Below are 15,309 nucleotides of genomic sequence, written 5' to 3' on the forward strand. Positions count from 1 at the left end.
TGAGCCTGGATTACTCAATAGCTCTGCCCTTTCTTTGTTAAACTATTCATGAACCCTTGGATGGCTGGCTGTAGGTTCAGGGTAGACTTTAAAAAAAAAAAGTATAGACTTTGCTAAGGTAACAGTCCACTGATGCTGAAACTTACACTCCTCAATTCGGCAACAGTGTTTCTGTCTTCAACTTGTGCTTTGAAAAACTCTCAAAGGAGGATGTTTTCGTGCTGAATGAGTTTCATAAAGAACGTTCCTAGTAGGACCAAATATAAATACAAGTTGGCTCGGCAAGTGTGATAATGAAAACTACACCTGATACTCTCCGCCTCCAAGATCTTTGATAGTAACAAAGCCACTGTCAGGAACCAGATCCACATGAAACCCTTCCGCGTGGCCGGAGGGCAGGCTCCAGTGCAGGGAAAAGGAATGTGCGGAGATATTGAAGGCTTTAAGTTTCTCTGGCTTTTCCGGCTCTGGTATTGAAAAATTAGAGTTTTCAAATGGTTATTCACCGAAAGCTTCAAAGAAAAAAATGAAAATCAATAGGCTAAGGGTCAAGTTTCAAACTAATCACATTGTTAGAAAGCATGGAGTCCTTTCAATTATGTCTAGCCATACGGAGGTGCTAGGCATGTATAGCATACCTTTAACAATAACTAATTTTTAAGTATAATGATCAGAAATAGCATATTGACTTAGGTTATCTGTCTCTGGGATTTTTTTTTTTTTCTTACTAAAATCTGTTGGTGGACGAGATTGTTTTTTAAAGCTTGGTTGTAATAGAAAAATTGAATCATTTTATAGCAAAGTAAGTACAAACTATCTATCCAATTATCTGGATATTTACCAAATAGAAGACAACTGGAAAAAATGTATAACCACAACCTGGCAAAATTTGTAAAGGGTTACAAATTCTGATAAATTTTTAGCTAGGTGTTTCTTTTTAAAGGAAAGCTAAGCTTTCAGATGGGAGAAGAGATATGATAGTTTTTAACCTAGTCTAACTGTCCTAGCTATTTCAGCCATGATTTTCTATCTTTGCTTCCTCTGTTTTCAAAATTTTTCTTATGCTGCCTGTACCTCCTTGAAGGGAGTTTTGGACATTAAGTTCTGCTGATTGGTTGCCAATGACTCATTTTTTCATTCCACTTTATCTTTAGTGCAGATTTCAGACAAACAATATATGGGAAGGAGAGAATTTATGAGGACAAGCATGTGAAAAACATACCCGATACACATCCAATTTAACACTGTTTCCTGAAGAAAGGAGTCTGGAATTAATAATTGAATTCCACTTACCATTTTACACCCCCGCCCCAGATCATTTGAATGAATATAATTTTTAAATGTACTTTTCCTAACAAAACTGATAATGGCACATTGCATAAAATAGAAATCTTTACAAGTCAATTTCTCTTTTGGGGGAGGTGGGAGGGAGATACTTTTAGAATTATTTTTTATCCCCTTTGAAAGTTCCTTTAACACTTATAATGCTTCCCTAGCATCTGAAACTGATATCAATTAATTAACTTGCACCACGACATTTTCAAAGATACATTCTCTAGGCATCTCCAAATTGCCCACAGAGTGAGCACTAGAGTTTTTTTGTAAGAACTCTTAAGAAATATTGTAGTCGTATTGGGTTTGATCCCAATTAGGGCATGAGCGGGAAGCAATGGATCGATTTCTCTCTCTCTCTCTCTCTCTCTCTCTCTCTCTTTAATAAAAAAATTAGAATTATTATAAGCCCAAGATAAAATATCAGGGAAATACCCAGTTTGTGATGTTTGTGATGGGTACAATTCCTTTGTTGTTCATAGGTACTGGCATATTTCCTGGATCGTTGTGCACACAGACTTATGTCCTTGGTATTCTGAGGCTTGAAAGAAAAGAGCTTGATTCTGCTAGTCAGCCCACATTAATATAGACAAAAAGTCCAACATGACAAAAGTCCAATTAACTACTACCAACACGTACTGATTTATATGAGGGCAATACTACTGCTTCAAGGGTCCCGGAAAATAGCTAATATCCATGAAGTCTTAGAGAAGAATCTAGAAAAATACCTCAGCAGTCTGATTTGGTGTTTTGGTGTTTTGGAAGAAAAAGGAAGGTCAGAGAAGTGAAGGTCTGCTTACTGAGATAGTGGTGAGATAGGATGTAGTTTCCTAGACTGAAGTTTAAGATTACACACTGAAGAACTCTTGGCTAAGGATGAGGCCTGTCTCACCAAGAGGAGGAAGAATATATTTGTCTGGACATTTGCCAATCTGATCAGGAGGGAAGGTCTGAAAACGTCAAGACAATTTGGTAAAGTCCTTTCAAAGCAGAGTCGATAGAAGCCTGGGAAATGGACAGAAATTAGAGTAAGTGAGAAGGCAGCCTGAGTTTCTGGGGTCACATATGAAAGAGAAACAGTCTGAAGAACATGCAGGCCATAAAAAAGATTTTAGATTTTTTACCCCCTAAATACAATGAAAATTCATTTAAAGAGCTTAAGCAGGAAAGCAATCTGATTTGGTGTTTGTTTTGTTTTGTTTTTGTTATTTAATTTTAAACCATTACTCTCGAATGGTATGATTTGGAGAAAGGTTAAAAATAGCAGTGAGATGCTAGTTAGTGGGATCTTGTTAAGTCTGAGCAGAGGAGCGAGGCCTGCCCTCATAAAAGGTAGTGGAGGGAGAGCAATGCCAACTCATATGGGAGAGTGCAGCTCTTTACATTTGAGCTGAAAGATTCAATTAACTGAAAATAGACCCCATAATAAATACATGACTTGCACTCAATGGAATTTAATCCCTCAAAGGGTAGGAAAATATGAAACAAAAATATTACTCTTAACCTAATTGTTACTTAACAATAAAAACTAGAGGTGGATATGTTTGGAGTTTTAAGAAAAAAAAAATCACAATATGTTCAATTTAATTCGGGCTAGCAAAAGGAATTCTAGACTTTAATTGGATATTTTTTTTATAGAGCATAGTCTCCCAAAAGTTAATCTTCAGAACCCTAAGTCCTTAGAACTTAATAGATGTCCCATGATCAAAACACTTTGTCAAATAATTTTCATTTTCTGTTAGTTTTCTTTATTGCAGGATATCTCAGAGCCTTAAATGTGCTTAAATATATCTCTTCTGATTTCTAAAGCAGTAACTTCCAATAAAAATATAACGTGAGCCCTGGCCTGTGTGGCTCAGTTGGTTGGGTGTCATCCCATGCACCAAAGTTTCAGGTTATATTCCTGGTCAGGACATGCCTTGGGTGCAGGCTCAACCCCCCGCAGGGGGCATGCAGGAGGTAGCCCATTGATGTTTCACTCTCACATCAATGTTTCTCTCTCTTTTCCTCTCTCTCTAAAAATCAATAAAAATTTTAAATATATATATATATATATATATATATATATATATATATATATATATATATATATATATATATATATAATGTCAGCCACACTAAAAAAGTAAGGAGAAACATGTAAAATTAATTTTAACAATATATGTTATTTAAACCAATATATCAAAAAATATCATTTTACAGGTAATCATTATAAAACTATTAATAAGATTGTTAATTTTTTTCAAACTGTCTTTGAAATCCCATGTGTCTTAAACACTTACAGTGCACCTGAATTTGGACTAGCCGAATGCCAAGGCTCAGTAGTCGCATGTTGCTAATCACTACATATTAGTGCACTCTAAAGCATCCCCCAGCTTTCCCCTCAACTTTTCAGTAAATTTACCTAAGCTGCATTTTGAGAAGCTGACAAAAAACAGAAATACCCCATGATCGGTATCTATAATGGAAACAGCTCAAAAGAGTTTGGAGAACCTCAAAAACAAAATTCTGATACAAACTATTGTATATTAACCTTTGAGAAAGAAAGGAAAACTAGATCTGAAATGGAAGAAAACAGCACACCCAGAGCTCCTCGGTATATTCTGACTCCTAAAAGAATACATACAAAGTGAGGCCAAAATGTTACATATCCCAGAATATTCACAAAACAGTTGCACAAACCTATCAAGACAGTATCAAGAAAACAAAACCCTACAATGCACAGCTTTTAAAAAATAAAACATGAAGACTCTACAAAGTTTCATTGCTTTATTGCTTTTATTACTTCCCATGGACCAAAACTGTAATGATAAGCTATCACATTTACTAGTAAGCCTTTCCACGATTAAATTATATGTTGGGCATAATATATACTATGATCCATGGGATACTCATGCATTGGATACAAAAAATAAGAACTCTTACCAAGTTTATTATATACTATGCACTGTGCTAAGCACTTTCACACATTGTTTTATGTAGCAGTTATAACAATTCACAAGTAGATACAATTATCATTGCCATTTTTAAATGAGAAAATTGGGAAACAAAGAATTTAGATAACTTCTCCAAGGCCTCAAAGCTAACAAGCGAACTGTAGAGTAAGATTTAGACACAGGAGAAATAGCTTCAGAGCTCAAGCTTAATTAAGATTGTGAACCTTAAAATGGAGATGAAACTCGATTACCAAGGTAGGCCCAATCTAAGCACACAGACCCTTTAAAGTGGAAGAGAAGGCCCTGGCCAGTGTGACTCTGTTAGTTGGCCATTGTTCCAGGCACCAAAAGATTGAGGGTTCAATTCCCAGTTAGGGCACATGCCTGGGTTGCAGGCTCAATTCTCGGTGGGGGCCATGCAGGAGGCAGCTGATCAATGATTCTCATCATTGATGTTTCTATCTCTCTCTCCTCTTCCCTTCTTCTCTAAAATAAATAAAAATATATATTTTAAAAAATTCCTTATCCTTTTGAAGAAACTATCAGGCTCAAAGAACTTTCTCCACCCATGCTATGGAGCTAGCCTTTCCTTTTTCTGTGCAACCACATTGTTTGAACATACTCCCATTACTTCACCTATTAATTTGATTTATACTATGTGTTTTCTTGCTTCTATTCTTTACTACTCTCTGCATATCCTAAGACTATGGGGTTTTTTTATGTGTAAAGCACATAGTAGGACATCAAAGACAAAGATTTTAGGAGAATGGATGATCCCCAAATCAGCATCAAATTTCACTAGCTGGACCTTTAATTTAATGTGAAACTAAGTATAATATTGGCTGCATTTACTGAGTACTGACTATATACCAAATATTGTTTTATTCAGTTTATATTTTACATTTATTATCTCAAAAATCCTCAGAATATTCCATCAAAATGAGTATATTGACCCTCTTAAATATTCTGTGGACTCTAAGTTTTCAAATTTTAAAAAATACATTGACATTTTATCTTGAACAATACAATATGCAATATAAATGTGAACTTTAAAAATACCAAAAAGAATTTGTATACCTGCAACAACGCTGATAAATGTTCCAGATCCTTCAACGTTGCCTCTTACTCTGTGTACTGTTATGTTATATATCCCACCAGGAGTCAGATCTGTAACTGTGTACTCAGTCATTCTTCCCCAAATGAAATATTCTTTTGCAAATGTTCTGTTTGATATATAAATCTTGTAATGAGTGAAGTTGGTTTCTGTTGGATTCCACATTAAATTTGCAGAAGAAGTATTCACAGCTTTTAATATTAAGCCACATATCTTAGACGGTTCTATTGAAAAGGTAAATTACATGTAAATAAAACTACATATATATAATGATATAGCAAACATGAATAATATAATTTAAACACTTATGTAATAATCCTTAAATTTATTCATGTACTAGTATAATGTCCTACATGTTAAGCTATGCAAATAGAGAAATAGAACATTATATATATATAAATATATGTTTTTATTGAAGTGCCATATTAACATCCTCCCTTGTTCCCAACTAGTTTCCTCAACCAATCCTAAATCACTTCCCATAGTCTTTCTTGTAGTCTTGTGTCTCCTGAATGCTCATTTTTTAGCTACCACATAGCAGTTAGCTAGTGTTAAATGAAGATGAGACAGAACAAATAAGTTAGAGAAGCAATGAGGACCAGAAGTGAGGGCATTTTTTAATGTGATCTGGTTATATCAGTTTTTTTTAATAGTCCTATATCACTTCACTTCAATCCACTCATCAATGGAAGTCATGTTGTTTCTTGCAATATTGGTCTCCACTGGGAGAGGATCCTACAGGCCTCACAATCTTTTACAAGAATTCTTTTTTTTTTTTTTTTTTTTTTTTTTAAATATATTTTATTGATTTTTTACAGAGAGGAAGGGAGAGAGACAGAGAGCCAGAAACATCGATGAGAGAGAGACATCGATCAGCCGCCTCCTGCACATCTCCTACTGGGGATGTGCCCGCAACCCAGGTACATGCCCTTGACCGGAATCGAACCTAGGACCCTTCAGTCCGCAGGCCGACGCTCTATCCACTGAGCCAAACCGGTTTCGGCTACAAGAATTCTTATAGTTATATTATAGTATAACAAATACTATAACTTCTCCCAACTCTAAAACATTGTAAGACAGATTTATGATTTACAAACTTTGGGGAAAAGAAGATAGAGTTCTCTGTTTATCAAAACTCTACCTCAGATGAAAATAAATTGTGCTTATATTATGTGTGTATATATACATATGCACACATGTGTTCTGTATATGTGACATACATGACATATAAATATATATATATATACATGTTGACTTCAGATTTTTAAAAAACTCTATGCAGTTCCCAATACATTTACACATATAAAGAAAATATTAATTCATATATTTTTGAGATTTCTCTTAACATTTTTTATCATCAGGCTTTTATTATTCCTTTATTATCAGGCTTTGTGTTTTAAAATAGCTTTATTTATGCTGAGCCAAAATACTTTCAATTTTTTTTAACTATAAAACAAAGATTTCATTTATGATATACCCTTACTTGTAGTCACTTTTTTCATCACGGATACACTGTAGTCTTTGCCTCTAACTGTCTTCACGTGAAACATGTAGTCCACACCTGGAGTCAAATTCTTTACTTGAACTTTGTTTCCATAAACAATTACTTTAAATAGCTTTTCCTTTCTAGATGTCATACAATAAGATACCTAGAAGAAGGAGAGATAAATTGATGTTTTTCATGGTTTAAGAAGTATTTACTTAGCACCAACTTTGTACTTAGTCACATTCACATAAACTGCTACTACAAGGTCGGGGCTGTGATCCTTCCTATATTCACCAAGAAGTAATTTGAGTCTGGTTGAGACTAAATAGCAGTCAACTTCCCATAGCACTAAGCATAGAGGACTGAAATAGAAGTAATTCACTAAAAGACCAATAGTCTCAAACTATTTTTACATATGCTCTGACTTATATGTGTATATGTACATAATGATTGGGACTTTACGTTTTGGTTGCCTGAGAGCAAAACAGTATTATGTAAAGTTTTATAACGACTCTCCGAGTTCCGTGCAAGCAGAAGACAGGAGAAAGCAGGACCTACTGAAGTCTGACTTTCTGGCCTAGGGGAGAATGCCACGCCGTTGTTCTGGCTGCCCAAGAGGTGGGAAGTAGGGCTTTTGCCCACACCCCACACCCCAGCTAAATGAGGAGGGCACCACGTGTATCACCACCATCACCTGAGGGTGCCTGCTAGAGAAAGCAGCACCTCCCAGTAGGTCATATACTTAGGCAGCGGACGTTTTGTTCATATGTCTGGTCGATCACAGAAAAAGGAAATTGGAAAAAGAGAACAAAGAAAGGGAAAAAGAGTCGTGGAGCAATTTGTACACCCACCTGTGCCCTGACAAAGATGCCAGAGCCTCCATGGGTGACGTATAGGCCACAAAGAGTGGTCAGGCTCGAACTCTCTTTCCAGAACCTCCCCCAAGAGGCCTCCGTGCAAACAGACCCTCACAGCAGAAAGCAGCAGGACATTATGCCACAGGGAGGAGCTGAAAAGAGTTAAAAATGATTGAGCCAGAGCTGGTCTGTCATGTCAAAGAAGTGGGCAGTGGAGGTACTCCCCAGGGGCCTCGGAGAACCCATGCATGTGCCGGGGAGAGAGCCAGTGTTTGCAGGACCGTTAAACTGATGTCATTGGCAGTCAGTCAGTGTTGGGGGTTAAGACAAAACCAGCAAGAGAGAGAACAAAAATAGACACCCAGAATGAAGAAGGCGCTTCAATTTTTTGTTAAATGAATGAATCATAAATGTCACATTCCATACCAGCCCATTTTTTTATCATAACCTGAGCCAATCAATTATTCATTAAAGATTTGAGAATTGGCATTGCCTTTAGAAATTTTCAGTGGAGTAATCTGATTGTTTCAATACCTTGGAGTTTTTTTAATTCATTAAATGATCTTTACTCTTCTTCACTCCTTACCTCATGTTTGTAAAACAGAAAGATATTTCTAAGTGAAAGTAATCACATTGATTTTATATATTATTTCAACTTTATTATGCTTTTAAGAACATTGTTATGTGGTAGGAGTGAAACAAATTTTCTAAGCAGACATGTTGATTGCTGTTTTGTGGGAAGAGTGTTTTGTTACTGGAGGAAGATAATCATTAGGTCTAGAAGCATATCATTGCTTATTGACTTATAAGGTGTCACTGACAATTAGCTTGCTTGTCTGGCATATGAAAAGATAGAAGGAGTGAAAAGAATGCTGAGTACTTCTGGTCTGGAAAAGGATGATAGGAGAAAGTACCATGTAATAATAGAAGAATATTTCCTGAATAAAGTACTAAATTCAAACATATTAAGTGGCATATTAAGGTACAAATGAAAGGGGTAGAAGGAAAAGAAATTGTCTGTAGTGACCTAATGATGAAAATATGTAAATTTTTAAAAGTGCAATTTGAAAAATAGAGGTTTGTTCCCATTGTATGTGGACTACACATGCCTAATAGAAACCAACAGAAGAAAACTAAATTCATGCTTTATGTCTACTTTCAAAGCATAGTTTGAAGACCTGGGATGATTAATTTTAAATGATGAGGAAAATGATCCCAATTATGCAAGTACACTTTGCTAAGCAACCAGGATACTGTTGCTCAATTCATTAAAATTTAACAAATAATCTCATTGGTTGCGTAAGACTAGGATAACCATTAGTAATATAATATATTTAATAAAAATAATCTGAATCCTAAAGATTAACATGATCTCTTAAAATAAGTTTCACTTAATAACAGATAATAATTTACAGTCTCTGAAAGAAATGTGTTCATTCATATAGTAAAAAATAATTCTATGGCTATATATTTTATCCAGAAGCAAATAATTTTATGGGCTTGGTTAACCACATGGAAAGATCATTTCTTTGGGCATTTGTTTTAAAATAATGTGAATCAAAACAGAAAGACAAGGGTAAAAAATGTGAATCTTTTACAATTAAGATTTAAAAGGCAGATTTTTCACTAGAAAATACCAACACTGAATATAGGAATGGTTTGAATCATTCTAAAAGGATAGAATTTTTCATGAATGATTTATTATTCAAGATGCCCCTATCATTGAATTACATTTACAAATAACAGATAGAATGCTCACTCCTGACTTTGTGAACTTGCTAATGTAGAAAATCCTCTCCTTTTTTCCATGCATCTGAATCCTACCCATTACTGAAAGTTCAAGTTCCAACTTTTCCTGATAATTACATTCAGCATTGACATCTTCCTCCATCATCACCCCAGTCATATATGGGAACACTGATATGTAAAGTTGTATTTATCCATCAAATATTTATAGAGCACCTATTTTAGGGCAAGCATTATTCTACATACTAGATATTATAGTAAACTAGAGGCCCGGTGCATGAATTCGTGCATGGGTGGGGTCCAGCTGGTGGCCAGGGGTGGGGAGGGTTGGGGGTGCTGTGGGAGGTTGCCTGGCCAGCCCTGCCCCTGACCAGGGTTGGGGGGGCGTCAATCGGGGGTGAGGCCGGCTAGGAGGAGGGGCCGAGGGAGGCCGGCCCCACCCCCACCCCCACCCCCATTGGGCCAGTTGGCCCGCTGCAGTGTACATCATAGCAACCGGTCATTCCAGTCATTCCAGTCTTTCCAGTCGTTTTGGTCGCTTGGCTTTTATATATAAATAAGACAAAAAAGGGTTTCTGATTATAGGAAATTACATTTCTAGTGGTGGCACCTAACAATAAGCAACTCAATAAATAAATGAATGAGATAAATCATCCACAGGATGAGTGAATAGAAAGAGCAGTTTTATTTAGAGTAGGTAATCAGAGGAGAATATGAGAAGATGGTATTTGAGCTATAAACTCAATGTTAGGAAAAAAATAAACCAAAACTGGAGGCAAGGTATCCATGCATAATGAATGTCAAGCACAAAAATCTTATAATGGGGATGTGCTTGAGAAACAGAAAAAGCCAAATATGGCCTCAACATAATAACTAAGTAGACAGGATATGTAGATGATGGTCCAATCAAATGAAGTGTTGGAGACCATTGCAAGGAGTTTAGATTTAATTTGAAGAGCAGTGGAAATCTGTGGAGGGTGTTGAACAAATGAGAGACACAGTTTGTAATAGTTCTCTCTGGCTGTGATGTGGAAAGTGGATTGTAAGGTACTCAAGATTGAAAGCAGACCAGTTAGGAGGCGAGAGGCTATTATCTGTCACGTCGGCTGCTGGCCTCAGTAAGAAATGATAGTGCCGAGGACAAGAGTAGTGCAATGGGGATGGAGGAAAGTGCACACATTAAGGGTTTTAGAGGTGGAAGTGGCAGAACTAACTAGCTGATGAACTGAGCGATGAGTGAATAGGAAGAAACAAAGATAACCAAGAAAGTGATTGCAAGAACCTATCCTTTCCTGAGATGAGAGATACTGGAAAGAGCAGCGCCGGGGTCACACAGGACAGCCTTGTAAGCCATGGTAAGGAGTCTCTGAATCACAAAATGATACATTTTATTTTGCTTAAAAAGAAAGAAAATGATGATTGCTATATGGCAAGGGAAAGGATAAAGAGAAATTCACATTAAAAGTGAGCTTCTTTGGCCAGCCAGTGTGGCTCAATGATTGAGTGTCAAACCATGAACCAAGAGGTCACTGATTTGATTCCAGTCAGGACACATGCCTGGGTTGCAGACTCAATCCCCAGTAGGGGGCATGCAGGAGGCAGCAGATGGATAATGTTTCTTCTCATCATTGTTTCTATCTCTCTTTCCCTCTCCCTCTCTCTCTAAAAAATCAATAAAAACATATTTAAAATGATAAATGCTTACATAGTTAACCTTTTAAAAAAGTGAGCTTCTTTTTCCTTAAAAAAAGGGAAAAGTAATAATTCAATCATTCACTCATCAAAATATTTATTGACTCTTGCTATATATCAGATACTGATCTCAGTAATGGAACCAAAAGGTGATGAGAGGGCAAAAGGTCTTTCCTCACAAAATTTATATGACAAATACAGTATCTCATTTAATTCCCACAACAATTCTATAAAATAATAATAATCTTCACTGACAGAAAAAATAGGACCAAAGAATATAAAAATTTGCCCAAGGTCTCACAGTTGAGGTGAAGTTGGGATTCATAGTAAGAAATTCCAGGGCTTTGATCCTTCTGTTCCAGCAAACTGCCTACCACACCTTGTAAGATCACAGGATAACTGAACACAGGCATCTATATCAAAGTTGCATCATATTAGAAGGCTAGCACATAAGGTCTGGAAGATAGAAATTATGGACAAGTATACAGTAACTTTGGAACTCTACCCCTAAGGAAATGGTGATGTTAGCACATGTACATCTACAATAGCAATATAAGATAGCATGACAAAAGTAACACAAAGAAGGTTAAACTGAAGTTTCATAAAAGCTCTGTGCAAGGAAATATTACTCTCTGCTAATGGGATCAGAGTAGGTTTCAACAAAGAAGTGGGATTTGAGCTGGGCCTAGATGGGCCAATTTTTGCCATCTTCCACCTTATCATTAAATTCAGATGACAACAGTCACCCTGTAGCTGCGTAGTCCACTATCAGAGCCCCTTGTCAATGTGGCTGTTAAGTACTCCAAATGTGTCCAGTCAGAACTGACTGAGATGTTTTAAAGTATAAAAGGGACACTCAATTTTGAAGAGTTAGTATAAAATAATGTAAAATATATCATTAATAATTTATATATTGTTTACATATTAGTATTTTGAATATGTTGGGGTAAATAAAATATATTACTAAAATTCATTTCCCTTTATTCTTTTTACCTTTTCACTGTTTCTATTAGAAAACTTTAAATTACACATATTATTCATTTGTGGCTCACATTATATTTCTACTGGATAGTGCTGGTGTTACACCACTGAGTTCATTAAAAAACAGTTAAAATGTGTACGAAAGGAAATGGCAAACTTTCATAAATGTTCTATGTCAACTATTGATTTTTTCCTAAGTTCACAACGAATTCTCTTAGGTCTTAAATATGCAATCTAATATTTATTTTTATGCTTGGAATAGATTAGACCTTCAGTTCCATTACAGTTCTGAGATTCTATTTAAAGATATAAATATTTTTGCACTCACAGTACTTATGAAAAAGGAAGTCAATACTTTCAGAGGATTACTAGCTAGAACAAATATTCAGTGTTTAAATGAATTTCACAGTTTGTCCATACTAATAAATATTCCTTATCTTTTGAACTCTCAGAATGCTGGGCAAAACAAAATAAGGATTTCTATTGTTTAAAGAAAACCCTAATATAAAATTTATTACCAGAATATTTTGTATAAGAATATCACTCAGAGATTAATTCTTCTGCAAAAAAACTGAAGTTAATATCCTAATCTCATAAGAAAGATGATACTTGTGTTCTTATGTTCTCTATGACATAGACTTTGATGACCTTGCATGCCACACAGATTCCATCATTTCACATTGGAAGGGAACTTTTAAATAATTTGGTTTTCCGCCCTTTAAGAGCCAAGTGGAATTTATATTTCAGTAGTGGAACTGACAATGCATGGTGACTTAAGATTTTATTCAAAACAGTTCCTTTGGAAATTTGCCTTGGTTAATCAACCATACCTTAATACAAAGTACCCTCCTCCCTTTTGTTTTAGAATGTTTGGGAACTTGATCTTACCTCCTCCAGTCTTTTTTTTTTTTTTTAATATATTTTATTGATTTTTTACAGAGAGGAAGGGTGAGGGATAGAGAGATAAAAAATAAAGTTGTGGCCGAAACTGGTTTGGCTCAGTGGATAGAGCGTTGGCCTGCGGACTGAGAGGTCCCAGGTTCGATTCCGGTCAAGGGCATGTACCTGGGTTGCGGGCATATCCCCAGTGGGAGATATGCAGGAGGCAGCTGATCGATGATTCTCTCTCATCGATGTTTCTAACTCTCTATCTCTCTCCCTTCCTCTCTGTAAAAAATCAATAAAATATATAAAAAAATAAATAAATAAAGTTGTGTGAGTCAGAGAAGAAGGTAAGTAACTATTTTTAGAAATAGGTTGGGAAGCCACCACCCTCCCCCTTCAAAAACTGGTGAGAGTGAAGAATATATGAGTGGTCATTTAAGGGAGGAAAAACAACTGCACAGATATATCTCACAGATAAGCAGGTGTGACTATCAAAGAAAGAGTAAGATGTCTAATGCATTTACAATATGAGTCAGAATTTAAGGTAAGTGTAGGAAAAGGCAATGAGATTATGGTTCAACAGATTTAGAATTGTTCTGAAAGTTGGCTTGATCCTGAGGGTAAGAGGGAGCCAATAACAATGGTAAGGGCCTCACCTGAGGCATATAAAATGGAAATGGAAAGGAAGAGAAATATTTTTATAATAATTATAAGTCAGAATCACTACAATCCTGTGAACAAGTACATATAGACATGAAAGAAAGAGAGCAGTCAAAGGATGACACTAAAATTTCTAGTAAGGAAGACTCATAAATGATATTAAAGGGAACTTTTATATAGGGAATGATATCTGAGTAGGGTCTTGAAGAACTACCAAAGAAAAACATAGAAAAGAATGTAATTTGGTTGAAAAGAACAATATAACCAAAGAATACAGTCAGGAAAACATAAAGTATAAAAATAATGGTGGGCAATACAATTCAGTGGAAATATGAGATATATGGAAAGTAGAAGATTAGAAAGGCTGTTGGAGTCACTCATTGGAACCAAAGATCACAATAAGCAACATATATAATATTAGGGAGACAGTAGAGAGCCACAGAAGGCTTTATACTTTATATAAGCCTTACAGTTAGATCTATAATAGTATCTCTCTATCTATAAACTATCCCATCTAATAATAGAGAAACATGGTAATTAACTGTAACTTCCCTACCCTTCCCATTTAACTGCCAGCCAAGATGGTGGCCGGCAGCCAGGCAGCTGAAGCAAACAGGAGGCCTGCTTGCTCCAGTGATGGAGGAAGCCAAGGTTCCCCACCTGCCACAGCCCAGCTCTGAGCTCCGGATGCAACAATGTTGCAATTATAGAACCTAAACAAAGCCCAGGTACCTGCTTTCAGCCGCCAGCGGCCTCAGAGCTTAGAGTGGCCAGTGATGGCAACAGAGTTTCAATTATAGAATCTAAACAAACCCAGATACCTGCTTTCAGCCGGCAACAGCCTCAGAGCTGGAGCCTGCTCTCAGCTCCAGTGACAGCCATAGAAGGTAAATAAATCCCAGAATACAAAAAAAAAGAAAAAAGAAGAGGCTGGGAGCTTCAGTCGCCCTCAGCCCCTCACCCAGACTGGCCAGGCACCCCAGTGAGGACCCCCACCTTGAAGGGTGTGTGACCAGCTGCAAACAGCCATCATCCCATCATCCAGGCTGGCCAGGCACCCCAGGGGGACTCCCATCCTGATCCAGGACACCCTTCAGGGCAAACCAGCTGGCCCCCACCTGTGCACCAGGCCTCTATCCTATATAGTAAATGGGTAATATGAAAACTGACCCTAACAGCAGAAGGACTGGGAATGACTGGTCACTATGACACACACTGACCACCAGGGGGTAGACGCTCAATGCAGGAGCTGCCCTTTGGTGGTCAGGGCACTCTCACTTGGGAGGAGCTCTGCTCAGCCACAAGCCAGGCTGATGGCTACCAGTACAGCGGTGGTGGTGGGAGCCTCTCCTGCCTCCTCAGCAGCGCTAAGGATGTCCGACTGCAGATTAGGCCTGCTCCCTGCTGGCAAGTGGACATCCCCCGAGGGCTGCCGGGCTGCCAGAGGAATGTCTGATTGCCATCTTAGGCCCAATCCCCTGGGGAGTGGGCCTAAGCCAGCAGGTGGTCATCCCCTGAGGGGTCCCAGACTGTGAGAGGGCGCAGTTCAGGCTGAGGGGCCCCTCCTCCCCCAAAAGTGCACAAATTTTTGTGCACCGGGCCTCTAGTCTATATAATAAA

General features: G+C 37.2%; 1 protein-coding gene across 1 annotated transcript in view; it reads right to left on the reverse strand.

Moving 5' to 3' along the window:
- Positions 1-15,309, reverse strand: part of PTPRQ (protein tyrosine phosphatase receptor type Q) — a 246,130-nt gene that overhangs the window by 212,584 nt on the left and 18,237 nt on the right. Inside the window, exons 8-10 of the mRNA XM_036300643.1 lie at positions 6,866-7,031; positions 5,346-5,606; positions 307-467 (exon numbers count right to left, since the gene is read on the reverse strand). Coding sequence (XP_036156536.1) covers positions 307-467; positions 5,346-5,606; positions 6,866-7,031 — 588 coding nt within the window. The remainder of the gene's footprint in view (positions 1-306; positions 468-5,345; positions 5,607-6,865; positions 7,032-15,309) is intronic.

The sequence above is a fragment of the Myotis myotis genome, unplaced genomic scaffold, assembly GCF_014108235.1.
Source record: "Myotis myotis isolate mMyoMyo1 unplaced genomic scaffold, mMyoMyo1.p scaffold_m19_p_3, whole genome shotgun sequence".
NCBI classification, from domain to species: Eukaryota; Metazoa; Chordata; class Mammalia; order Chiroptera; family Vespertilionidae; genus Myotis; species Myotis myotis.